Source organism: Haemorhous mexicanus, chromosome 1, assembly GCF_027477595.1.
Source record: "Haemorhous mexicanus isolate bHaeMex1 chromosome 1, bHaeMex1.pri, whole genome shotgun sequence".
Taxonomy (NCBI): Eukaryota; Metazoa; Chordata; class Aves; order Passeriformes; family Fringillidae; genus Haemorhous; species Haemorhous mexicanus.
Window position 1 is genome coordinate 9,151,533 of NC_082341.1, and position 27,043 is coordinate 9,178,575.

At 39.7% G+C, this 27,043-nt stretch overlaps 1 protein-coding gene across 1 annotated transcript in view; it reads right to left on the reverse strand.

The window, feature by feature from the left end:
• Positions 1-726: 726 nt before the first annotated feature.
• The window catches only part of PTPRN2 (protein tyrosine phosphatase receptor type N2), a 634,616-nt gene continuing 608,299 nt past the window's right edge, over positions 727-27,043 (reverse strand). The window contains exons 21-23 of the mRNA XM_059839742.1: positions 26,187-26,251; positions 10,137-10,210; positions 727-5,426 (exon numbers count right to left, since the gene is read on the reverse strand). Coding sequence (XP_059695725.1) covers positions 5,355-5,426; positions 10,137-10,210; positions 26,187-26,251 — 211 coding nt within the window. The 3' untranslated portion in view covers positions 727-5,354. The remainder of the gene's footprint in view (positions 5,427-10,136; positions 10,211-26,186; positions 26,252-27,043) is intronic.

Genomic DNA, 27,043 nt, shown 5'->3' on the forward strand with positions numbered 1-27,043 from the left:
TGGAAGCTGCCACGCCAGGGCTGTCTAAACCCAAAGACTGCTCTGACAGCTAATAGTGAGTATTTAATGGGAAGAGCCAAAACCTTCATATCATGGACAGTGCTTATGGGAAAATGACTTCTTATGCCCCAGGAAAAAGACCCTTTATTGACTGCTGTGTTTATGTGGTAACCTTATACTTTACTCCTCTTAACCTTATTTAATGTAACAGTGAGAAGTTTCCATTACCTGTTCAAATACTCCTATAAACTTCTACTATTTTAAAGCTATAAATCCTTGGCCATTTTGTGATGGTCTGATCCACCAGCCTTCCCAAAGAAAATTTCCTGCCTTTAATTTTCCTGAAAGCAGGTTCCATTTAATCTGTTTGTTAACTTGTACACTCTGTGGGACAGGCTCTAGGGGATCTTTTTCCACTTCCTGGCAGTACAAGGAGGGTCCCTGTAACTTTGTGATTCTTTTGCCTGCTTCATTTTTGGCCTGAATACAGGAATCCATCTCAATCAAGATCCCTTAAGGTGCAGTATTAAGGGCCACACACCTGAGCCAGAGCCGGCTGCAATCTCTTTTCAGAGCAGATGAAATGTGCATGTCCAAGCCATCAGCAGGGCATTTGTGCCCCTCCCTGTGAGTCTCCTGTTCCCACCTTGGATAGTCAGACCCCCCCCTCCAGCAGGAGACATCGGCACTGCTCCCATCCCCCAAATAAAAGCAAAGCACCAGCTGTTAATGCTGTATTCACAATACCATACTCCACAGACAACGTGACTTTATTCACAAATATGATCTTTACAGAGGTAGAACAAAATACTTTGTATAATCTTTTTTTTTAAACTATATACATATAAAGAATATAATAGAATGACGAGAAAGAAAAGGTTGTAAACAAAACAATATTATGCCATCAAATACAGTACAAACAGCATGCATGAACAGCTTCAAATGAAATCTTGCTGGTGTAACTATTTTTTTTCTCATGTGGTAAATGAAAAGTAGTAAAGAGTCATGCTCTAATTGGATTGAGTATGCCACAGCTCTGCAATTTTGTTTTAATTATTTTTTTTCTTTTACAATAAACCAACAGGATCACTTTCTTTTCACTGTGGTGGGGAATGCTTTTGTAATGCCCAATGTAATATTAACAGAAAAATATAATAATCAAATCTACAAAGTGTATTCTCATTTAAAAAGCAAAACCATAGAAACTGTACAGTTTTAAAAAGCGAATTATCTCAAATGCTTCTTAAGAGAATTTTCTAAAGAAAGAATAAAATATGCAGAATAAAAATGAGGAGAGCTATTGTTCTGTAACAAAGTTAATCAAATACTTGTTTTCTGTTCCAATAAACAGTTTTTTTAATTAATGACTATTCTGGAAATTATGAAGTGGGCCAGGTTTTATTAATGTTCCACTTGACTAATAAAGCATGAACTCCTTACAGGTACTATAGCTGTCATTCCCCTGGGAATGGATGGGGATTGGTTCTGCATGCATGCTGGAGACAAGGGACAAGGTTTAGTCATGGGTGTAGATTCTAAAAATATTTTGAAATGTGTTAAACATTTAGTAGCTTCTATAAAAATAATCTGGCTTGTTTTGCTACTGGATTGAGATTTGGATTTGTGATTTTCTGCTGAAATTCATCCCTGGCCAAGGACTTCCACTGGGATGGGAATTACCTGGGCTGCAGCAGGTCCCACGGCAGCGGCCAACAGCAATGGTTACAGGTCACACCTGAACACCCGAAGCCAACAGCAAACCCTACACTGTTGTTCAGCCCTGTGTCTCAGGCTGAACCTCAAGGATCTGGGATTTGGGGAATGGTGCTGTCCTGCCTTTCCATTCCTCCAAGTCCCAGCCTGTGTCATGGCAAGGACAAAGGCTGGAGGGAGCAACTGTGCTTTTACTCCTGTGAAATATCAACTCTGGTGACAGCCACCTTTCTGTCCCTCCTTTCTGGACACACTGACTGCATCAGCAGGGGTCTGGTCAGGTCCCTGCCCTGCTCAGGGACAGCAGCTCTGTGTGCTGCCTGTGGGAAAACAGGGATTTCTGCCTCTGACCAGCGAGGAGCAGTGGGGTTAAATTGCCCTCCTGCAGGTCACCCCCCAAAATGTAATTTAAAGGTTCAAGCACACAAACAGAACCTGTACACTCCATTTGTCAAGAATGGGAGCATGTCCAATATTAAACACATGCTGTTTGTGGCCAAGTCAGGCACCAGCCCCAGCTTCAATGGCAATGAGCTTACTAAAGATCAGCAGAAAATTGAACAGAGAAGGATGGTGGGTCTCATTTGACTTTGAGCTCTCAGGTGATCCTGGTCTTCAGGCAGAAGCTCAGCTCAACCTGACAGTGAACATGGGGTGTATCCCACGTCTAGTGCAAGTGACTTGGGGGTTGGCCTGAATAACATCCTTCACCAGATCACAAGGATTAAGTTAACTGCAGTTAAAATAAATACCTGCCCTGCAGGGCAAATCCATCTCTGTGGCTTCATCCATGGCTTTGGCATCTTCCTGGGAAATGGACAGTCAGATCCCTCTAGATTGCCCTGGTGCACCTGAAACCTGCGTTTCACTAATTGACCCTGCGGCAGATTATCACCCCAGAAGCAGGGCATTTATTGAGAGGTGTGAACAGTGTGCTATGCACAGATGAAATATTCTGTGTGGTTGTTTACAGTCAACAGAATAAGCCTTGCACCTCTTTGTGGAAGAACTGTACAAAACATGGCTGAAATAACAGGATTGTCGATGACGGTCAGTGGGAGATACTCTAACCCTCTGAGTAAAACTGCATCTTTCTGTTGTGTAAACTGCTCTACAAGGATGAGTAAAACAATACATTCCTGCCCCATTAGCCTTGGGGAAGATTAATGCCCTCTAATCTACTCTAAATAAACTCTGAAGCATGAAGTCCCACACTCAGCTGCTTGTGAATTAATAGGGATCACCCTGAAATTGCTATTATGAAATGCAAATATTTGCAAAAGAACAATTAAAAAATATTCCTGAAGTGCAACGAAAGGCTCGTCAGTCATGTTTGTGGTATGCACAGGGACAGTCAGGAGGCAAACATTAATGAATCCCAGGGCAGAAATCTGTGGTAAAACCCCATTAGCCCATTGGCAGTGGGTGATGGCACAACATCTAACACTGGAAAACAATTCCACCCAGTAATCAGAGGGCTTGGCTTAGGATACCCCAGTTTTGATTCTTTGGACAGTTTGTTTGCATACACCTGTATTTTCAGAAAGCTGCAGTATGTGGCTCACAGTAAATCTACTTCAAACACTTGCTGATACAGCTCAAACTGATCTCATCTGCCCTGATCTGAAATTTTGTGTCAGCTAAAGTAATAAAAGAATCCTGGTAAACCTAAATTATCAAATGAAAAAGGCAATTTTCTCATTTATACTCCATTAGTTTCTTTAGTTATTGCTAGGAAAGCTCTAAAATGCTTAGGCCATAAAATAAACATGTGGCTTAATGTACAGTATGTGTACTTAAGAGGATGATGGCATCTGCAGTAACTGCTCTGCACTGCTGTAGTAATGGGATGCACAAATTAAGCAACAGCATATATCAAGTAAAGCATACAAAAATGTATGGCAAAAAGTAACAAGCCTTCTGCTTTTTTTTTTTTTTTTTTTTTTTTTTAAGGAACTCTTTAATTGCTGAAAAGAAGAAATCACCAATATCCACACCTACAACACAGAATTGCAACATGGTTGATTTTGGTTGATGCTCATCATCTCTGTGCCAGCAAAACTGTACGATACTGGTATTTTTAACATTTCACTGATTAGAAGTCTATGAAAGCTCCCCTTCCCAAATTAAATTCAATGATGTATTTTCCAGTGTTGAAGTTAAACAATTAGCCCAACAAGGTTTCAAGCACACAATACTCATAAGATTTTGGGAAAAAAAGCACCCCAGATTCTTACGTCACGGAGATGTAGGATAGCAGATGAAAAAGCATCCAAGTATTCACTTTTGAAAATGAAATTAATAGCCTAGATCACTTAGGTACCTTCAGTAATTTTACTCTCAGGCCCTTCATCCAAACATATCAGAGTACTTTCTATCAATAACGTAAATTCCTTTAGAAGAGTGCCACAACTGAACCTGTGAAATCACAGAAGCAAGATTGCATATCCAAACCATTTACAGACATATTTTAGCATTACTTTGCAACAGTAGGCATTAGGCTTTTGAGAACACATGAATCTCTGAAATTCAATCTTTGTGTTGCTTTACCCCTTCATGCTCAGTTCAAATAGGTGTCCTGCAGAATAAGGAGTGAGCAAAGCCTCTGCAGAGAGCTGCAACAAATGCCTGGATCAGACAAACTCGATGAGAGTAATAAAATGCAGATTGGAGATTTCTTCTTCAGCCAGGCTTTTACAGAAATACACTTTTCTGGCTAAAAAGAATGGCACAGCAGAGCTTTACAGAGGGAAATGCAAAGATATAAAGGGGAGAATCCCATTTTCTTCCTCAGTAATCCCATAAAACCAACCATCTCTTTCCATAACAGCTCCAGACAATTACCTGACTGCTGACAGGACCTTTCTCATCACTTGAGGGGAGCCTATGCTCTTCTTTTCTGTGCTGTCAGTGCCAGGTACATGGTCAGAGTTGTGCTCATTATCCCCTGGCTTTCCATAAATGTGACCAACATGTTTTCTCCCCAGTTGCAACAACCATGCAAGCCTCTTTTACTCATAGTTCAGACTTTCTTCCTCTCATGGCACAAAGCTGAAAAGTAAACAACAGTTAAGAAAACATTCGCTTGCCAAAGCCTGGCATGAGAAGGTGCAAGCTCTCCTTGCCAGAGCCTGGACCTGTGTTTGCTCACACCCACAGCACTGCTTCATGCTCCAGCTTGGCACTGTATGGGAACAATCACCATCCTCTTTAGGCCCCCACTCTTATTCAGCCTTTGAGAAGTTACAAAATATAACAGAACACTGTTTTCTGAGACTATATTGACTGCACTAATTACCCACAATATTGTATATTTGCTATTAAGAACATGAATGTGTGCTTTCAAAGTGTGACATTCAGGGCTTCAAGGATGTAGGAGGAATTAGATGGATTGTTCTGTCATTTAATCCGAGGCTTTGATGTACTTTTAAAAATTTGTTTAAACCCCCAAAAACAGAATACACATTTTAACTGTTGAACTTTTACCAGCTAAAGCAGTTTGTAAGGACCCTATCACTATGTGGTTACAACAGAAGATACACAGTTAAGGTCAGGTCACGGTTTCCAAGAACATTCACAGGGACTGAGGATGAGGAAAACGAGGGATGGATTCTGCAGGAACCTTCAGGAGACTGAGCTGCTCACTGGGGAAGGGCCTTGAGTATTGCATTCACTTCCTCTGCCACCGCTGTCAGAGCAAACTCAAACTGCTCCTGCGGAGAGAACAAACGCACACCCTGAATAATAAAACAAAACACTTTCCAGAAAGCCTGGTGCTCCGTTCTGCAGCTGAACGTCCTCAAGACATTGTTAAAAATATGAATATGCAGGATGAACTGTACACTGCAATGGGAAAGAACAAAATGTTCTTGGATTATTGATGTCATATAACATGTTTGACAGCATCTTGAAGCCGGAGTCATTTTAATGGAGAAAAATGTTAGGAGCAGAAGCCAAGCTATTGGGACATGATGATATATTGCCATTGCATGGTCAGAAGGGTTGGGGAGTAGCTGATCACCAGCCATTTCCTTCTGACACAGAAATGGGAACTCAATACATTATTGAAATATGAAGTAAGTGAGATGCTGTAAAGCAGAGACTTTGGCTTTTCTCAGGACTGTTTCTAGTTGAAAGAATCTAAAATAAATATCTCCTCCCCTGATATCTATTATATAGAACAGTATCTGGTTTTTGGCTTACCTGTCATTGATCTTTTTAAACCTCTCTTTTTAATGTCCTTTCCACACTCACAAATTACTGAATTTTGTTAAGAGCACTCCTACATAAGAAATACTTGGGAAGGCTTTTCTCTGCTATTAATTTACTGTAACCTCAACACCAAAATGATTTACCAGCTTCTGTGCTGGGTTGGCAGAGCTGTGAAGGACACAGCCATGAGTGGCTACTTCTTCTAAATGCAAGCCTAACACACTCCTGAACTGTGTAGTCCTACAGAAGGACAAAGCAGTTTTAAATCCTCAAGTTTAACAGGTGTTATATTTCCCAAGCAAGTGATTTTTTTTCTCAATAATTTAGCTTACTGAATAACTGACTGGCTGATTTGGAGTTTGAAACTTTCCAGTGGAAAGTTTTCTCAAAATATAGGCAAATCAAAGACACCAGATAAGGACTGTGGAGAAATTCCTGAATTTTCTGAAAGTACTCCAGAGGTTTAAGCCAGCTGGGGTCAAGAGCTGCTGAGGAATTGACTCTGAGGATGCAGTCTTGAGATGCACTCTGCAAAGCATCCCAAGATCACTGCTGGGATACTGTCTCTGTCTCCCATTACAAAACTGGAGGTGTGTACCTCTGGCATCTCAGCTGGTGCTGCCAGGGGCTGTGTGGGATGGTTACAGAACACAGCCACCCCCAAAAGTGATCACTGAACCAATGACATTAATTTTCCACAGTGTTTCATTTTACTGCAGAAATGTACAGGAAAGGTGAAAGAATAAACTACATATGTTCAACTCATAGTTCAGAAAAGCAGCTGACTTTTAATTCCTGCAATCCAGTGCCAGTCTTCTCTGCCTCGTCTTACCCAACTGCAGTCAGCTCCCATGTGGAGATGCTTCAGAGAAGCAAAGATGGGCACAGTGCCAGAGCAGAAAAAGCAGAATAAAACACAGAATAATTTCTCAGTGACATTGCCATTCAAGAATTTTGCTGTCTGCTTGGTGCTGTCAAAGTGGCATCCATGTACACTTGCTGGACTGCAGCCAACAGCTTTTAATCAGACATCAATTCACCCTAAAGAGTAGGACTCATCCTCAGTAGGCACTGAAAACGGTGTGCATGACTGCCTAAGGCTCCCTGCACTGTCTAAGCTCTCTGCAATTAAAGGAAACACTGGGAGTGCTGGGGGCCATCCAGGAGCATCAGTTGTATTTTAACTGGAGCACAAAGAGTGTGAGAGAGAAGCTGGAGAGCAGCAGGGTCAGAGAGGGCACATATGGGCAGAACCAAACTGGGTGCTTGTAGCAGCTCAAAAAGCCTGAGGAAGAGTGTCTGCCTCACCCAGAGCACCAGGCAGTGGCACCTTAATGACTGAGGCAAAACAATTCACAGAGTGTAATCTGCACAGCCAGAGCTCAGAACTGACTGCAGTAAAGGGGCAGGAGAGCAGACACGAGATGTGTGGGGATATGGCTTGTCAGGGATGGCCAGCTGAGCTCTGCCCTCTCCATCCTTCTGCATAACACACCCAGGTGAAAGGCAGGGAGTGCAGCTTCCACTGATGTGCATCACCACCCTCCCAGGAAAAGCCTTCCCACGCCTTCCACACTTTTCCATGAGGACAACTGCAGTTAGAGCAAATTAATGTCAGTAATTTTTAAAGGAGATCAGTTTGTTGCTTTGTACAGCTACACTGCCATTCACATATTCTATTTGCATATACAAGACTGCCTGAAGATGAATTTTAACATCTAGCTTTGCCTAGAAAACAGAGCTGGACAGACATTCTGTGATGTCAGTTCACCTATAATGCAGAGGTGACAAGAATATACTTAATAAATAGAATATACTTAATAAAAAGTATATTCTAAAAATTCTATTCTAAAAATAGAATATACTTAATAAAAAGTAACTATGGCTGTGTTTCATTAAGTCTACAGATAAAAAAAATCCCAGGAAAACAAAGTGAGTTCATGTAGCATATATAACACAGTAAGGAATCTATCTACTATTAGAGATTGTGAGAGGTAATAGGAGACAGGAAAAATGAGAAATATATCTTTTTCCCATCACAGAGAATACACTTCCTCCTTCATTACTTTTTTCTCTCATATATGACATATCAATTCTATTTTACAAATTCCCCTGCAAAAAAAAAAAAAAAAAAAAAAAAAATCAACAAACCCACAAACGCTCTATTATGCTTCTCAGAAATGCAGAATGTTGTTATGATAATTTCATTACAATTTATTATAGACAGTGCTTCTGAATTAAAGATCCTTTCCAGAAGACAAAATGCTGCAAACAAATCTTTCCCATGCCTATTGGAAAGGTGGAGCGCTGCCTGCTGGAAACAAAATAACATTGCTGAAGGAAGTTGGTGTTTATTTTGCCTAGGGATATTCTGTAATTGGCATTTCTAACCTGACTTTTAATCCATCGTTTTAAATTACTCCAAGAGTCTAATATTCCTCATTTGTATTCAGCTGGGAAAGCAGAGGGGTTTGTTTAAATCCATCAGAAAAATTCTCTGGGGATCATGCATTGCTAGCATGTAACCAGATATTTATAATTTGCAAGACATTAGCTTGAATAAGTGATTTGGGTGGTTTTGAGAAAATGACAATGATGGAAGAAGGAGCAAGAAGAGAGATAAGCAATATCCTGAGAAAATTTTTCATCCTGGATGAAAACACAGGCTACATTTGTTTTCTGAAGCTCTTCCAGACAAATGTTTGGAGGGAAAAACCATGTCTTGAGGGAGATTTTCATGGAACTCAGGTAAGTATTGCTGAGCTAAGTAGGAGAAGTTGTTCACATAACCTCATTCTTTGCTTCTGGAACGATGTTTTTTCTTCTGTTGAAGGCAACAAGCCATAATTTCTCTGCCCTGAAAAGGAAACTGGAATCTGAGCTCTATGTTGCCACAGAGCTGCTACATATTTTGAATGCATTTGCAGAGTAGTCCAGGATTTGCATCTTACCTCAGAGTAAATATATATGACATTGGATACTGTGTGCTATTTGCCTTTTGTTCCAGTTGGAACAATCAAAGCAGAAGAAAGACTTGTGCATTTTTATGTCTTCCTTGCAGATAAAGATTAGCTAGTTTTGACTGGCTCATCTTTATTGTTCAGGCATTTAGTTAATTGGTAAATAATAATTAACATTCCCCAAGCTGTTCTTCAGCAGTATTTTCCCCTAGTATTAGTGGGAAATAACATAATTGGGAAGAGATTCAGGAAAAATTATGAACCAATGATTTCTGCAACACACATTTATTTCACCTTTGCTCCTCAGCAATTTCAACTCCCTAAACTCTGCAGAATTTCCTATCAGTTCCAGCCTGGCCAAGACACAGTGCTGTCACATTGCTCTTGTTACTCAGTTTGGAACTATAACTATCATTTGATATTTTATAAGGTCATAAACAGATTTATTTCACCTTCATACCATGAAAGAGGTTTTTTATTGTCATATTTGCAGCTCTTAACTTGCAGCACATATCCCACAATATCATTCCATACATCACTGGAATTGTTAATAACAGAAAGTTTCACTTCTAATTTAAGGGACTAGTATTGCACCATCAGCTACTATGTTTAAAAGTTTTACATTGTAGAAAAACGTCAAAACTATTACAACTGACAGGAATTTGAGAGTAAGGCATTCATCTCACCAAAGTGTAAAAATATAGTTGCCATGTTACATCCATAAAGGCTGATGCAAGCTCCTCCATTCAAAGATACTAAAAATTACTTGATTCCCTGCAAAACTTTATTTCCTTTAATTCAAAACTTCTGAGGTTTTTTTTTTTTCAGAAAAAAATACCAAATGCAGCAGTTAAATTCTCTTTAATGAGTAGAAGCTTTAAAAAAAATATTACATGCACAGTTAAGCACAGATACTCTAAGAAAATAATCCATAGTTCAGGATGAAAGCAAGAACATTCTTTCAAATGCACATTTTCTTTAGCAGGCTATAGATTGTTGTCTTGACTGCCCTTCATATATGGTAATCAAGATAGATGCTGGAGATGGTACAAGAAAGAACAGTAAACACCAAAGAAAGTAACCTAGATAAATCTTCAGCATAAATAAACCTCAGTTGGAAGGGAGCCAAAGAGAGTAATCAGCAAGCGACCTGCGTTAAATTAGGTCATACCCTTTCTCTTCTGTCATGAAAACAACTACTGTGAAAGACCTTTAATGTATTTAAAATCCCAGTGGATTTATTGACAGTACCTTTGTCTGGACCATGCCTGGTCTCTGGTCCCTCAAGTGCTCCAGGGTAGCAGCAATATCAATCTCTTTAGCACCTGCAACAAACCACAAATTGGGCTGAGTTCAGAGCACAAGATAATCCATGCTGCATCTGTCAATCTCTTGCTATCGGGTTCCCTTTGGGCTAACAGTCCAATTGAAAATTATTACATCCATCTCTCAGCAGACTTGGCAGGCAGCTGCAATTTTTGTCTTCATATAGAAAAATAAGAGGTTGGGGCACCTTTTACTAACATTAATTCAAGAGAAGCCAGAGAAAAACAAATTCTTAAAAATGTCTCTGCACCAGGGCAGAATATATTTTGTGGAACCTGAGGGTCTGTCATGGCAATGCCACTGAGCATCCCCTTTGTCACTTCTAAGAGTATGCACTGAATTAAGGGCCTGAACCACACAAAGATTAATGCTGTAAAAACAAGATTTAGGTGACTTTTTGTCACCTGCAGCTGACATCCAGAAAACCTGTCTGTGGCTTCCTAGCTCAGGACCTGTCAGACCACCTTGCTGTGTGGCCACTGTCTCACCTGGCCAGTCCGTGGCATTTTCTTTAGGTTCCACTCTGTGTGACTGGACACAGCTGCCCTGGAGCCATGGGTAGCACCAAGGCAGGTGAAACAGGCTCAGACAGCCTGGCTGGGACTGGCCCCCTGCCCCACACACATGGAGGAGCTTTCTTTCAAGAGATGAACTATGGAGATCAAAGCACGTCCTTGAGTCTCTTCCCTTTCTTATAATCCACGAAGATTAGAGAACTGAAGGGGACAGGGAGATGCTGATTTCCTCCTCAATTTCCTCCAGTGACTGATATTTCAAGACCGCCCTTCTGATTTTCCTTAAGTGCCTAATCTGATGTTTTAGGAAGGGATTGAGGGGGAATCAGGATTTTGGTCCTTCCTGTTTGAGCTTCAAGAATAGAAGCCTGGCTGGAAATCCTTTGAGGTGAAAAGTTCACATGCAGAATTTGGCTTTCTTGTATCTGCTCCCTTCTGCATCTTACAAGAACATCTCATGGTACCCAAGCACCAGGCAGATGGGCAGAGGGTCACCCTAATGCAAGTGTAACCACCCCATCCCTGCTGCCCCATGCAGCTGTTCATTCTCCTAAGGCTGATGTGGGCCCATAGCTACAGGAGCTTGGAAACGTGTTGACCTCAGGTCTCCTTTTTTGTACATTCACTTTTGTCACTGGATGGTTTATCAAGGGCAGGGATTGGCCACAATTCTGGAATCTGCTCTGTTTTAAGGGATACTCAGTGGTGTGCTCTGAAGAAGACTTGTCAACTGCTTCCAGTTGCCTGGTCCTACAAATTCCCTGAGCCACCCTCTGCCAATTTGGGACTTCCCTCTGAAGGCATTTAAATATCCCCAAATATTCACAGAGGTGGCCAACTTGTGGGCCATGCACCTGGAGCACTGCTGCTGCAATGTAACCTGTACACATCTAGAACACACCTGTTGAGTTCCCAGAACTGGATTTGGAGAGTTGGACCCAATACTTACCACTCTTCCTACAACTCTTGTAATTTAAGGGCTTGTCTACCTCTAGTTGGGCTCATATCGATGCAAACATCATGCACATCCTCATTTACCCAACTCAGCTTTATAGCTCAGCACCATCTTTTAAAAAATTCAGAAAAGCAATGAATAGTGAAGGATTTCAATTGGTTTCCTTGATAAAAAATATGAAATTATATTTAAAAATAGCATCAACTCTATGAAAATAATTTATTTGGAATATGTCCTTCAAATAAATGAAAATATGTTGTTCAGCTGCATCAGAAATTGAATGAATTCTTTCAGTAAATATAATAGTGACAACTTAGAAATGATATCTTACAGTTTTGCTAATTACCATGGGTTGGGGCATTGCATGCCTTTTGCTTCTCTCCCCAGGATTTACAGGGATGAGCTTTGAAAAAAAATAGGAGGTTTTATTTGAAAATTAGAAAACCCCAAATCTCCTTATAACAGAGCAAAGCAATACTTACATACACTGTAAAGTCTGATAATACTGACAGTAATTATACTTTAAATCTACTGCAGGTTTTGCAGTGTCAGTTCATCTGGAAAGCATCACTGAAGGAACGCTCTTCACAAACCCTAACACTGGTAAAACACAGTAGCACTCTTCAGTGTTTACTCTCACACACACATGTGCAATTTCATGGGATTTTCCTGTTCCACCACAGCTGTGGATGGAAGCAGAGCTATGTGAGTGCTGCATGTGCTTTACAGCCTCACTTGTAGCCTCATCTGATTACCAGAAAACAAAAAGTTCCAGCAGCATCTTGGTTCAAAGGAAGAGGAATTCTCCTTTCAGAAATTAAGATATGAGAAATATTTAAGACACTGCTATCCATGGACAAGGCTATCCACAGTTCTGAGCTTCCCAGGTGCATGCTGCAAGGATGAACCCAGAGATCCTCCCACTGCAGCTCGCAGGCTCAAGTACCCATGACTGTAACACCTCTGTCCCCTCACCACTGAGGGATGATCTTTATTTGAAAATAACCTCAGAACAAAAAGAGAAAAGGTTTATGGCGAGACATTGTTACACTCTTTAATGGCCAGACAGGCTGCTGAGGTTACCTTTGAAAGAGTTAATTCCTCCATTTCTGTGATGCAGACCTAGCATTTCCTAGTGAACTGATGTTTGCTTTTTTATCATCATTAAGGGAATGACATGACTAATAGTATGAACAACACTTGATTAAAAAATCCTGATTTAGCAAAACACCAAAGCATATGCATGCATTGGAACATAAGAACAGTTCTAGTGGGCTGGTGTGCTTAATGGCAAGCTTGTTCTGCAGTGTTTTGTCATTAAAGTCCCTAAAACATCAGTTTTTACTCACTAGTGTCCCCAGCCCATGTGTTGTGACCAGCAGGTCACCCAAAAGCATTTCAGATGTCCTCAGCCACAGGAAATTTTAAGGAAAAGCAGAGCAAATCAAGTGTCTTGTTGAGCTGCCATTGGATTAGAGGTAATCCAAAGCAGAGACAGGGATTGGTTTGCTACACCATTTTTCCCACCTCTGAATGCCTTGGATACTGTGGTGATGGGAAATATGGAAGTGCCTGGGGAGACTGATCAATGAAACTTAGGGCTGCAAAGACAGGACACTGTTTCAGAAGAAAAACACCTTAGAACAAGAAAATTCACAGGACAGGAGATGAAATCAATGGCATGGGAAAAAGCCAGCATGACTTGTTCTCTCTCTGCATGAGTAAGCCTCTCTTTCTCCTCTGCATCTACATGTTCTGCATCTATTCCCTTATTGTAGCTAAAACAAATGTGTTTAAATATATACTGCTAGTCCTCCACTAAATCTCGTTTTGTGACGAGGGCTTTTTTCTATTCAAGCTTAGGATACTCTGCTCCTGGGTTATGTAAATTCAGCTCACTACCACTGGCGTGTGCAACAGTCTGTAAAAAGTTTTTTGGTGACAGACACAGACAAAGAAAGAAATCTTCAAGGCACAAAGGGAGGTCTGAACCCAATCTGCCTTCACAGGTGAGAAGAGCTCACTGTATAAGTGCAGCATGAACTTTTAACTCTCTTTGGAATTATTTTGCTGAAGTCTGACACAAATTCAACACTTTCTTTGCCATGCTGAGGTTTCCTCTTTCATCTGGGAGTATAACAATATGGAATTATATTCTACAGTACCCAATAACAATTTATTTATGCTTTTGAGCCAGTTCATGAGACAAAAAATACAGCATATGCTACATGACATTGGGAAAGAGGAATATTGCACCTAAGGACATTAGGGTCAAATCATGCTCTTACTGAGATGGCTGCAAAATATCCACACACTGCTAAGGTATTTGAAACATTGTTTATCTGGAAAGCCCACACAAGCTAAATTTGATGCAGTGGTTTAGAGCAAAAGAGCTTGATCCACTGATTCCAATGATATCCAATTATTCAAAGTGTTTTGCTTAGGCTTCTAAGCTATTAAGTCCAGTAATAGATGCAGATGTCAATTTATTGTCATACAACAAATAATCCACAGGAACGGTTAAAATACTCAGGTGGAGAGCAAGTGACATTTGGAAAAGAAAACAAAATATGTCAAAAATACAGTATTTTCTATCTTTTCTTCCCACCAGTATATATGTGTCTGCCACTGGATTCAGAAGCTAAGGAGAGGGATAAAAGAAGAAGCATTTAAACAATAAATGCTGCCTATTCACCTTTTGACTGTATTTTACTTTGCAGGGAATAAATCTGGGTTATGTTTGTGGTAGTTTTTTTTTATGATGGATTTCGTTGCTTGTTTTAAATGAACATACAAACGTAACTTCGTGTGAGACTGAGGTAATATTGTACCAACAGTATTGGGAAAAATGACTGTGCAATGTGCTATTTTTTTTAAACAGAACATACATTTGCAGTAATTCACTGTGAGCCAGATACTGCCAGCCTTCCCCTGCCCCTAGCAGCTCAGTGAGCTGGCTGAGTAAATACCTCTGAAAGCACTTCCATACCAGTGCAAGCCAGATTTTAACTTCAGTAATTAACTATCATCTTCCTTAAGGCTTGAAGCATTCACAGTGAGTGCACAGCAACCCACATCAGGAACATTAACTGGATAAACTAAAGGAAAACAGGAGAAGATGCAAGCTGAATGATATTTTGCCCCCAAGGAGAGAAGAGGTTTCTGAAGTTTAGGGTCATATCCTTTGCAAGCCTTTCTCTCCCCTCAGGCATGAATGCTGGATACATGCTGGCACTTAACAGCTGGTGCTCCTGATTAGCAGATCTCAAGGGGTTAAAGTGTTTGCCCTTAGACAGTTGTGTAAGTGGAGTATCCAGCATGTCATAAAAACATGGGTAAATTCCCCTTTTCTCCTGCAATAAATAACCACCCAGCCTAATTCTGCTGCAATAGGCTCCATGAGGTGACCAGCAGCTCACAATATTTAAAATCACCCTGAATTACCTAATGTTCGTTTTATGACTATAATAATGAAAGCTTCCCTCTCTTCTCATTCCCCTAGACATGGCAGGGGTCCTATTTTGCTATGTACAAGACACATGAGAAACACTCTGTGGAGGATGGTCCCTTCCACATTGTAGCAGTACTGCTGCCACTATGATGGCACAGGAATATGACAATGTTTGTCAAGAGGAGTAACATCTTTAAATGTATCAGCTGGGAAGAAAAAAATGAAGGCATGTCATTAAAAAGTTTTTTTCAGGTTCAGCAAACTACAGAGTTTGTGCATCTGAAAATGTGCTGGGTTGGTTTTTTTTTTTCAGTTATAAGAACAATCACCATTTTTACATAAATGCATGAGAAGTTTTAGCTTAATTAAGGTAATCTTTGAGATTTTTATGTAACAGGCTTCAACATACACTGAAAGCAAATTCAAATGTTCTATTTCATTCAGTACTAATGAAAAGTTCAGTGTAGATTCTGTGAGGCTGACAGAATTTTATATTAAAGCTCTGTCTTAAAAGGAATATTTTAGATTCTAGATGCTCTGAATTTCCTGTGTATTTATAAAAATAAAATGATGTTTAAATACTTCATCAAAGCACTTATTTGTGGGGGGTTTCCTTTTAAATAGCCCAAACTGAGGAATTTTCTTTGTGAATGTTTCACAAATACATTTTGCTCATAAATATTAAATTAAAAAGGATTTTTCTAGTTGGGAAAAACTTCCATATATACCTCAAAAAGATATGATTATAACTCTGCAGAATGGCTATAAATTTGTTACTGTGATTCCTAAAGGCTGGCTTGGTCATTAGGAGGCTATGTTTAGATAGATTTCAGTTCTCTTGCAGACTGAGATTTTGACTTCCTGCTAAATGATTTAGCCACTTGGGCTAAATCATTAAATTCACCCTATGTTTCACACCATCATTTATAAAATGAACCCTTTTTTTCCCTACCTAATGAGTTGTTATGAAAGCAAATCCATTAATGATTATAAGGTACTTGGACACTAGAGAGGTGAAGACCTAGATAGATCCTCTTTTTTTTTCCCCAATACCTTTTGCACCTTTCAGCTCTCTTTCTGTTCTCCTTGACCATAAAATGATCACAATACTGAATATATGAGGTAGGAGTTGTACTGAGCAGCTGTAAAGGGGGGTTATTAGCACCTTTACTATTTCTCGTTCAGGAAATTATGATGATCAGTGTGGGAATAAGCATTTATCCCAACAGAAAAAAATGGAGTACTAAGAGTACAGGTCAGAAATGACCTGTCAAACACCTTTTCTTTTTTTTTTTGTAGCAGAAAGTATTCAGCTTCATTCTAGTCAGATATTACCTGCCTAATGCATCTTTTTATATTTATTATATTGTATAGATTTTGAATTAGGCCTTGAAGGGCAAAGGGACTTGTTAGCTAAGATTAAAAACTAGCTTGTTAAAATCTTGAAGGAACAATCCCTACTACACTTCTTTATGCTGTTGCTGCTAGAAGCTGAAAAAGAGCCAATTAGTGTTGCAGGATGCTGCTGATCACAGCCTTTAGCCTCGGATCCTGCACGGCTCAGTATTCCCAGGCAGCCGGGAGTGCTGGGGGAGATACACTTGTAATAACGTGAAACAGCAGAAATACACTCGAGAAAGAAAATAAGGGGAAACAACACAGCGCCAGTGAGGACACTAAGCTGTCTCATCACAGTGTGCCTGTGTTTAGGAAGAACACAAGTGTTTGTCATGTTTGGGTGATGGCTGCATGACTCATGTCTAAAAGTGGCGCGTCACGGTCGGAGCAGACGCGCAGCGGCTTTACGCTGCCTTTCTTCCCTCCCCATCTGAAGACTGACAAAGAGGCTTTCTTTGGCTCTGCATTTTCTGGCCCTCTTCTGCATTCAGCTTTGCCACAGCAAGGGGATAGTGAGCAATGGCGACCAAAGGACAGACAGTAAATAGATCCAGCTCTGTCAGGAGCCTAATACACAAACACAGCCATCCACACTTCCGTCTGCCATAGTGCACAGAGACAGAAGTGGGCTCTCTGGGGAGTTAGGAGGGTAAATCAGCACTCATGGACTATTACACTGTCACTGCCATGCTGTTTCCAATCTCTAATGTAGCTGGACATAGCACAGATATGCTGTAGATTTGCAAATCTCCTAAAGCCCTACATGCCTCCAGCTTCCCACTGAGAGCTTCTAAAGGAAGGCTCATGTAGCTGCCCCAGCAAGTGTTTGCCCCATTGAGTACTTAATGTTGCAGCAAAACATTTAATCACACCATATGAGGGGCAAACTCAATCTGATTAAAGAGAAAAGGGTCATAACTAGGGGGAGTGTAACACCACTTCTTCACTGACCATTAGTTTTAATAGCAAACCGGTAATATTTACTAACTAGCTTAGTCTCAAAGGCCCAACCTCATCTCATCTACTCCAGCCATCCCTGAAGTTGGAATTGGAGTTAGTCATCTCCTCTCTCATCAGCTAAGAGAGAGAGGGTAAGCTCTGATGGGCAATTCATTTGCCTGAGAATTATCCTCCAGAGGTGTGTATCGTTCTCCTTGATGACAGAGGAGACCCAGACAACTAGGTTAGGTGAGATGCTTAACACTGGATGTTTTATGTGCCTAAAGTTAGCTGGAATGAACCTGGGCTGGAAAGAGCTGAGTTTCTGCTCTTCACTTCTGGCCTCACAAATGCTAGAATCTGCTGAAGCTTACGGTGTTTGAGATCTGTGCTTTCTGTCTGTAGCCTTCCCTATTTCCCTTACCTCCACATTGGTGATTTTGAGGGAAATGACAGAAGAAAGGCAACATGGAACCACAATGAAAAGACAAACCAGCAGTACAGCATAGTGAAGGCCATGGAAGTGAAAAAGGTGTCCTATGAGTACCTGCTGTTTGTATAGTGCTCTGCTGCAAAGAAACAACAGTATTTTCTTCCTTCAACTTGCATTGTCTAAGTGCCCACTAAATAAAAAATGCTTGTAAGTATTAGAGATAAAAAAGAGGCCTGACCATCAGCTAGAAACTAAAAAAATAAAAGCAATTTTCATTTGTAGCTATCCAGATGTGTGTACTGCTGTAGCTCTGTACTGCTGTAGCTCTGCTCTTGGCCAGGAGGATCATGTGACACTTTTCATGGAAAGAGAAAAGCGTCAGCAAAATCCTAGTGAGGGGTACACTTTTAAAGATAACAAAAAAGATTAATGTATTTGGGTTGGCATTTTCATTATAAGCTTATTCACGGTCAGAGATGAACAAAATCTGTGTGCATGTGTGTGTAGCTAGGGATGGACCTAGCCTATGCCTGAGTCAGTGAACCGTCTGTAATTTCAGACAAAATACATTTGTGCTTCTTTGCATCTAACAACCCAAATTAAAATTTCATTACCTTTATTAAAAAGAAAACCAAACAAAAACAACTTCAAGAGAAGTACCCAATGGGCAAAGCAAGCATGTAAGTGGAGAAGGGAGTGCTTAAAGTAATAAAAGTGAAGTAATTAAAATTATTGTGATAGTCATGCACACACAGAGTATACATTACATATATGCATTACATAATGTGTTACTGTTTCCACATTTTGTATTAATACTTTAAGACTGCATGTAATACATGTACAAATGTGATATGGCTTTGTCAGTACACAATCCAAAGGAAGGTGACACTGCAGATGGAAGACATAGGCACAATCTAATATTTTAAAAAATGATACAGAAAAATAATGCTTCTAAGTTTTACACTGATTTTAACAGCCTTGCAGGGATAGAAATGCACTGCTGACATGTCAGTTTTTAAGTTAATATCCTTTGTCAATGCAGAAAAAAACATGCAGAAACCACTCACTGTAACTGAATGCAAATGGATGCTAATTTGAGGACCAATCCTTCCTCACTTCCACTGTGTGTGAGAATTGTCACATCACATTCTATACGCGATAGGAATTGTTTCTCTTTTACAATTAGATTTCCTCCACCCTCTCCAGAAGTTAAAAGTAAAATGAATATGCCTAAATTACTACATAAGAACTGCTATAGAAATGGATGCTAATGAGTTTTATTCCATATGGGGTAAAATATCCCATAATCATCTAATGTCACTGTAGAAAATACCAGTGCATGCATCTAAATTCAACTTACATGTGCATGTGCAGGCACACACATATACACAAAGCACATACAGAGCAAGTATTGTGAATGTGCTGTTACTTCCTGCTAATAGAGGTTCTCCAGGATCAGCTCCCATGGAGTTTTACACAATTTGCTGCTTTTAGTATCTCTTCCATAACTCTCTACATTACCTGAAAGGCATTTGATCTCCACGTGATGAATCAAACATGAACAAAGTTAAGATGCTTATTGCAAAAATGACATTTATGAAAACATGTCTCACTTGGCCTTAAAAAAATCTTGAAGTCCCCTTTGGAAAATATGCATTTTCTTTCCAGGAGACACAGAAGTAGCTCGCCTACATAAATCTATTAAATTGTAAGAACTACATTTTACATTTGTTTCATTTTACGTTGCACGTAGGTGGTAAAGCTCTCACAAGACAGTACATGGAGTGACCTGAATAAAAGATGCAACTGTTATGGATTCACTCTTTAAACAGAGTTTATCCTTAAAAGTGACTAAACTGGTCCAGCTCTAGAAACTGTGGAATAACTACACTTCAGCCACCAAATTGTACCCTTTACAGCCAGAAGACCACCACTGGTCAATTGAACACTCCTCCACTGCATGAGATTAGCTACTGAAAAAGAAATGGTTTTACCCTCTGTATATAAACTTCCTTTCCCAAACATGTGCCCAGCTGCTTTCAAAGCAGCAGCACAGTACTTCTATGACCCAGCTTTTTCACTTTTCCATATCCTAACCTACCCATGGTGGGAAAAACGCCGCACAAATTCCTTATCTGCTTGTCTCCTCCTTAGTTTCAGTCAATGACCTCTTGTTTTCAAATTAGTCACTATCTCAAGCTGCTTACTGACATCAATACATTTCTTTCAGGGTCTTCCAGCACTCTATGGGGACCCCCCTTCATGCTCCCTCTCCCAGGGAATAGCCCATGCCTGATCAGTCTTTCTTCACAATTCATTTGCCCCTAACCCTGGATAATTAGGATTGCTTTCTACCATACTTTCCTACTCCCAAGTAGTTTCCAATAAAATCCTCAGAATAGCAAGTAACTCAGGAAATATGGCTCTTTTAGGGTAATCTCTGACCAATAAATTATATACATATAGTAAAAAAAAAAAAGCTAAAGAAATATATGTTACTGATGATATTGTATCAATATCATGTTTGCTTTTTGCTTGAAATCCTTATATTCTGTAAAGGAAACCACCTAAAAATGCAGACCATACAACATACAGTGGGAAGCATCAACCAAGAACACCTTCCCCGTGGTCACTAATTCATTTCAGAACAGAAGATTTTGTAGAACATGCTACTTTTTAATCTTCCTTTTATGAACTATTAATCAATGACTCCACACAGGCAATAACATGCAAAAAGCTTTAAAGCATCAGATGTCCAAATGTGTTTCTCAAAGGAAATAAACACGATTTTAAACAGCTTTTTCTAAAGAGTAAGAGTTTGCTGAGCACCTAAGGCTGGACCATGAAAAACTATCCTATACATTCCCTATACACTTGTGCATGTAGCTGGGGGCCCAGCTCTCATAGTGATTAATTATCTGCTGGGAAAGGCTGCAAGAACGAGCACTATTTGCCTAATTGTGTTTCCAGGGTAACTCATTACATAAAAGTTACAATACATAAATGCAGCTCATTGGAAAAACCAGCCTTATAACATACGATATGTTTACATGGACACGAGCAACTTCCTTTGGAAATTGAAACAGCAGCATTTCACATTTCCATGCTGGCCTTACTGCTGCTGAGAACTGAGGCAGTCTTGTGGACAGCACAACAGTAAACAAAACAAACCCCAATTTTTTGGCTCTGTATTTTTTCTTCTGTGTTCCTAGAGATAATAATCTGTCTCACCCAAATCTCAAAGACCAGCCATGTAATTAATTCAAACTTAGACCCTGAAAACAATTATATTTTTAAGTCCTGGATTTTTCTGCTGTAAATTTTTTTCCAGAATACCACCTATTTCTAATCCCACTTTTTGACCCTCTAACAATTATTACTTAAAAAAAAAGGAAAAAAGAAATCTCCCATTTACACTATATATTCTGTCAATCTCTGAAGGAAAGCAGTATGTTAAATTTTGTTTTCATGGGAGAAGCTTGATGCTGGGCTGAGGAAATATTCCCTCATTCACCAAAAGCATGTCAGAAATAGTCAGCTCTAGACTTGTATCAGAACAACAGAACAATAGAATTTTCTCAGACTTTGCATAAGGACTCAAAAATAAGCAGATTGAATCCATTTTAACACGAGTATGGGCAAGCATTTCCTTTCATAAAATCCTTTCAGAGAGCAGCTAACCCCACAACTTCATTATGATTGTTAAATCCAAACAGCAGATAAGCAAAACCTCAGCAAGGGTTCAGATTAGCCCAAATCATTTGATCACGATGAGTCAGAAGGCGAATTAAGGAATCTTTTGTTTTGCCTTAAAATGTCACGGTATAAACTGCATCTGCTCAGGAGCTGACTCACAAGACCCTCAGACAATAGGGTAGCAGGGGCAAGGAAAGGACTTGGGGAGATAACCTCAACAGCCAGCCCTGGCCAGAGTGTGTGTGCTCATCAATTATAATCCAAGCTTTTGAATGCAAGAGAATAAACCGTTGGTTCGGCTTTGCTAAATCGAATCTTTTTTGCCGGGTTTTAGAATTTGGAAATCAATACTTTAAAAGGATTTTAAAATTCATATTCGCCTTCCCTTTGACTCATCTCGTTTCAGCTAGTTCAAACACAAGAAAATGGATGGTCAGCAAACCCTAAGCAGCTGCTGGCTGGATGAATATCTAAAAATCAAACTATTATCTACACTATCCAAACCTCACAGTTCAGAAAAATGAAAGTGGGAAGACTCATAATCTCTCCTTTTTTTTTTTTTTTTTTTTTTTTTGTGTGTGTGTGTGTGTGTGTGTGTGTTTGTGTGCCAAAAACACTCAATAAAAATGTCTTGCAATATATCACACTTTTAGTCACTACAATAAGCCTGCGGGAAAGACATGAAATGAGAAAATTCTCAACTTCTCTCTAGATCACACAAAAAGAAAAAAAAAATCTCAGCAGTACTGCGAGTTTGAGGTGAGGAAGAAATATCAAGTAGACTAAATCTAAATCATCTGATCTTCCCTAGTAACAAAGGATAAAACTTGTAAATACATCAGGAATGTTGAAATTCTCAGCAGAAATCAGCCTCAGAGAAACAGTCCCTATGAAAAATCCAGGAAGCATTGTTATCTACAAAAACAATCCATTATCATTTTCTGTATTTATTTAAATCATGAAATGCTCATGGGCTGAACGAAATCACTTCTCAGCTTTTAACTCAAAATTAAAGCTTGTCCTAAGATGGCTGTCATTGAAATGAGAGGTGATTTGCTAACTGTATTAAAACTTTAACACCCATGTACAAATAGTTACCATAGTTAAATAGGTACCATAGCTGAAACTTGTTAAATGGTATTAAAATATGTTACTGTAAGGTCAGATTCAACACTGTTTCATTTTTCTTATTGCCTTGATGGATCATGGTCTCTGCATTTCACAGAATCACAGAACACCAGGTTGGAATGGGACCTCAAGGATAAACATGTCCAAACTTTCAAGGCAAGAGCATATGAAGCTAGGAAGAAAAATGAATTATAGCAATAAACTACATGATAAATAGCTACATTAATTATTGGAACAATGAAACAAAAGGAGCTACTTTGCATTGAAACTTCCAGCTGATATGACAAAGGAATGCTAGCACAGGATAGACACTGCTGCTCTCTGCCTATTCCAGTATCTCAGATTATTTCATGTGGATGTTGGGAATAAGTGCACAGATGCAGTCATTGCATTTACTGCACCAAAGACAGTGAAATTCACTAAGAACCTCCCCCAGTAGCAAATCTGTCCCAGTGCCCCTGTGAGCTCCTGCACATCCTTCCACCAGCTCAATTCACCCCCCGAGTACACCATGGGAGCATTTGTGCCCTCGTTACCAACTTTTACTGTCCTGCAAGTGCCCTGAGCTGAGATGCCTGGCTTCTTTAAATTTTCATTCCTCAAAATTCCCTTCCTCAGAGGGGTTGGGGCCGTCAAATTGATATGGCAGATGTCAAACACAAAATCCTCCCCAACTTGATTTCTTTTCCCCTGCTCCAGGTTTTAGGAACAGGTCCCTTGTTGGTGGTTTTCAGCATCTAAAATAATATGAGGGTTGGCAACAGCAGGGTAGTAGAAGATATGAATTTATAACGCGTTTAATAGACTAAGTGTTAGCACTAATTCAATGAGCAGTAGAAGAAATTGTAAATGACAAAGGCATTTACAGTTAACTGTCTAAGAGAATGCAGGGAAGTAAATCATTACATGAAAAAGGAGCTCCTTTGCCTAACCTATTAAAGACCCCACTAAAGAGCCAAGGTATTTATTGATTGCTTTCTACTTTCCCACTGCTGAAACTAAGTACTCCTCTATTTACTTTGATTTAAAAATGCATTATTGTCTACTTTCTAATAAACCAGACCATGGAACAAGAAACTCAAATTATTCTAAGTTTATTCTTAAAAGTCCGTGGTTTTTTTTCGGTTGGGGTTTTTTTTTTTTTTTTTTGCCTTTTTTTTTTTTGAAAGACTGAAGGCCTTAATCCTTAAAAGCCTTTTTGAAAGAAGGGTTCCTCGATGCTGGCCCTGCAGCTGGGCCCAGATTGAAAGTGCACTTACATTTTTATGTTCAGCGCTGAAGGACTCTGAAGTTAGCCCTCGCACTGCACATAAAAGCTTTGGAAAGGGCATTCTTTGCCACTCGTGCAATTCATTCTCTAAGAAAAGGAAATGGAAAGAAAGATTTCATGTCCAGGGCTTCAGGCCTTTGATCATTTGATGAACATTGGATCCTCAACCTGGGCCTCCAGCTTCTCAGGCCAGACAAAGAGGGCCCCGGCCGCACAGGCTGGGCCGCGGCTCCCGCCCGAACAAAACCTTTGGCGGCCGCACAGTGTGACAGCCTGGGAAAGGCCCACCTCAGCAGGGCTGAGATGCCCGCTCTGCCCTTTGATCTTTCATTTAAACTCCAGCCAAAGCACCAGGTCAGGGGATTTCGCGTCGCACACCCCCACGGGCAGAGGGGAGCAGGTCAAGAACAGAATGGGGGTGACCGATCTCCAAAAAGCCCTGTGACGCCTTTCTCTGGCCAGTTTCACATGACTTGTCTGGCATTGTGCAGCGCTAAGCCCACACTTAAAATGGAATTTGACATTACATGGTACAATGGAGTCAATAAATGGCATTCTTCAGTGCTTTTACAACAAAGTCAACCCTCCCTTAAGTGGCTGAAAGCCTCGAGCTAGAAAATACTCCTCATTTACTTCTATATGCCAATAAATTGCATATACTTTAAATCTGGTTTTCATTATGGCTCCTCACTGCTGATAGCCAAAATGAGTGAACAAACACTTAACAAAGGTCCGCATTAATTTTACGATGCACCATTGCTTCTATTTTTAAAGTCTAGGTTGTCACGTGGCAAGTAACAAGCATTGGAAATATCTCCATATTCCTTCACAGAGCAAAAACCTATTTTCCAACAAGCATGAAAAACTAATCTCATCCCACTGAAAAATTTATTTTCAGTACAGCGCAAAGGAGAAAGCAAACATACAACTTCTTTTAGCATCAGTGGCAAGTTCCACATGATGCTTATGGGCAGAAAATTCAGTCCATGTTTGATGAGACATGATAACAGAATCTGAGGAGAAAAAAAAGAAAAGCTAAAATCTTCTTTCTGAAGGGACTGGATACCACCATGTCCCAGAGGACTGGAATATTCAGGATGCAGCAGCAGATGACTGCAAAGCATGGAGAGAGTATTTTTAAACTACATATAAAAATATGTCTATGTAAGAAGATATTAAACAAATGCTGTAAAGTGATTAGAATTCAAAGAACTAAATATTGTTTTTCTCTATAAATTAGTATGTTTTTACACCTAATGCTTTTTCATTAAATACAGGTGTGTGCATAATGCCAGATGCAGCTTAAAAACTCAGGTTAAGAATCAATAAAGGAAAATTTCTTATTGTTTATTTGGTCAGGTCTACATGCTCACTCTCACCCTCCTTCCTTCTGAAGACATTATCAGCATTAAAACTTTGTTCAGTTCTAACAAAGATTATTTCCGAGTATCTCAAGTACTTCCCACCATGAACAATTTACCAATCAAGAAAAAAAAAGGATTGGTCCCAATCTCAAGAGAATCTACAGATTGTTCATTTTAAAGAACACGTTTATGTTTAGTTGACAGATTATTTCCCATGTCATAAAATGAGATATCACAGATGATACTTCTAAGAAATAGAAAAGTTAAATACATTGTTCAATATTGAATAGATAGTGCCAGAACTGGCAATAGAGATTTATTTTCAGTTCTCTGGACTGTTCACTACAGTCTTTTTCATTGTAAGAAACAAATCTGTGCCAGACATGAGGTCCTGTCTGGCACCACCACTTCTACACGTGTTGGTGGCAATGGGCAGCTCCAAAAAGGAAAATAATCACATCTGACTGTCATGGTGGGGCAGGTAACACCCATGTGGGCAACAGCCACGACACAGCCCGGGACCTAGCTCCTGTAACCACTAAATTAGGGCTGTACAGCCCCAAGGCATCTCTTGTAAGAACTGTAATAACTATTTTAAATGACAAATTTAAAAATTCAAATACTTCTCAACAGCACAAACACACCTCTCATTCATAAAGCATTTGCGTTTGGTATGAAAAGAAAAACTACAGAACATTCAGGAAAGAGTACAATTTGCCTCTAATTTATTCTCAGATTTTCTGTGAATATTGCTCTCCCACTGTTGTCATGGCAACACAAGCACATATTTCAGTACTGAGGAAGTAACAAGCCTTTCGATTCTCACCTTTGGCCATTTTATTGAGAACCATGTCAATTAGAATGTAGGTTCCACTTCTTCCCGCACCATCGCTGCCAACAGAAAAGGAAACAGAAAAAATAAAGCCTATCAGTGTGCATCTAGACTCAACATAAAGGTACCTGCCCTTAATGTTACAGTGTTACACATGGTGGGAGAGGAGAGAATGAGGGGTTAAAGGAGGGTACTGAGACAGGAGAGAAAGCTTGCACTGAATAAACACAAGCTGGTTGTGGAAGATTAACTACTACCCTGCATGGATAACAGGGCTTTGTTTTGATTTTTTTAAGCCAAGTTGTCTTTATGCAAGAGAAACATTTTAAACAACAGTGGAAAACCCCAAACCAGGATACCATTTCTATTAAAAAAGTGTACATATAGTGACCTTACAGTCACGTATATATATGAGATGAAGAACTCAGAGTAAGTTTGACTAGAACATTATCCAGAACAGTCAAAAATGCTGCAGATTGCATTTGAGCACAGTGGTCAGAGGGAATGCAGAGATCTGCTCAAGAACAAATATTTAATTACTGAGGACTGCAATCTTTCTTCACTATATGAGGGGTTTGTTTTTCCTCTGTGCCTTTCCCTTTAATTCTTCCCTAGAAACAATGACCAGAAAGAAATACTATCTTGTAATTTTAAGAAATGCCTTTAGCTTTTGTGTATCCACTGCCCTTCCTCAGAGATGTGAGACCAAGCCTCGGGAGGGGCAAAGCTCCCTAATCTGAATGCAGCTTGTGTCCCTTTCAGAGAGCAACGTGTAATTGCCAGCGTGATGCTCTTTTAGAGCTGCTGTTAGCAAACATAATTAAGACTTTAAGTAAAAGCTTTTTTCCTTT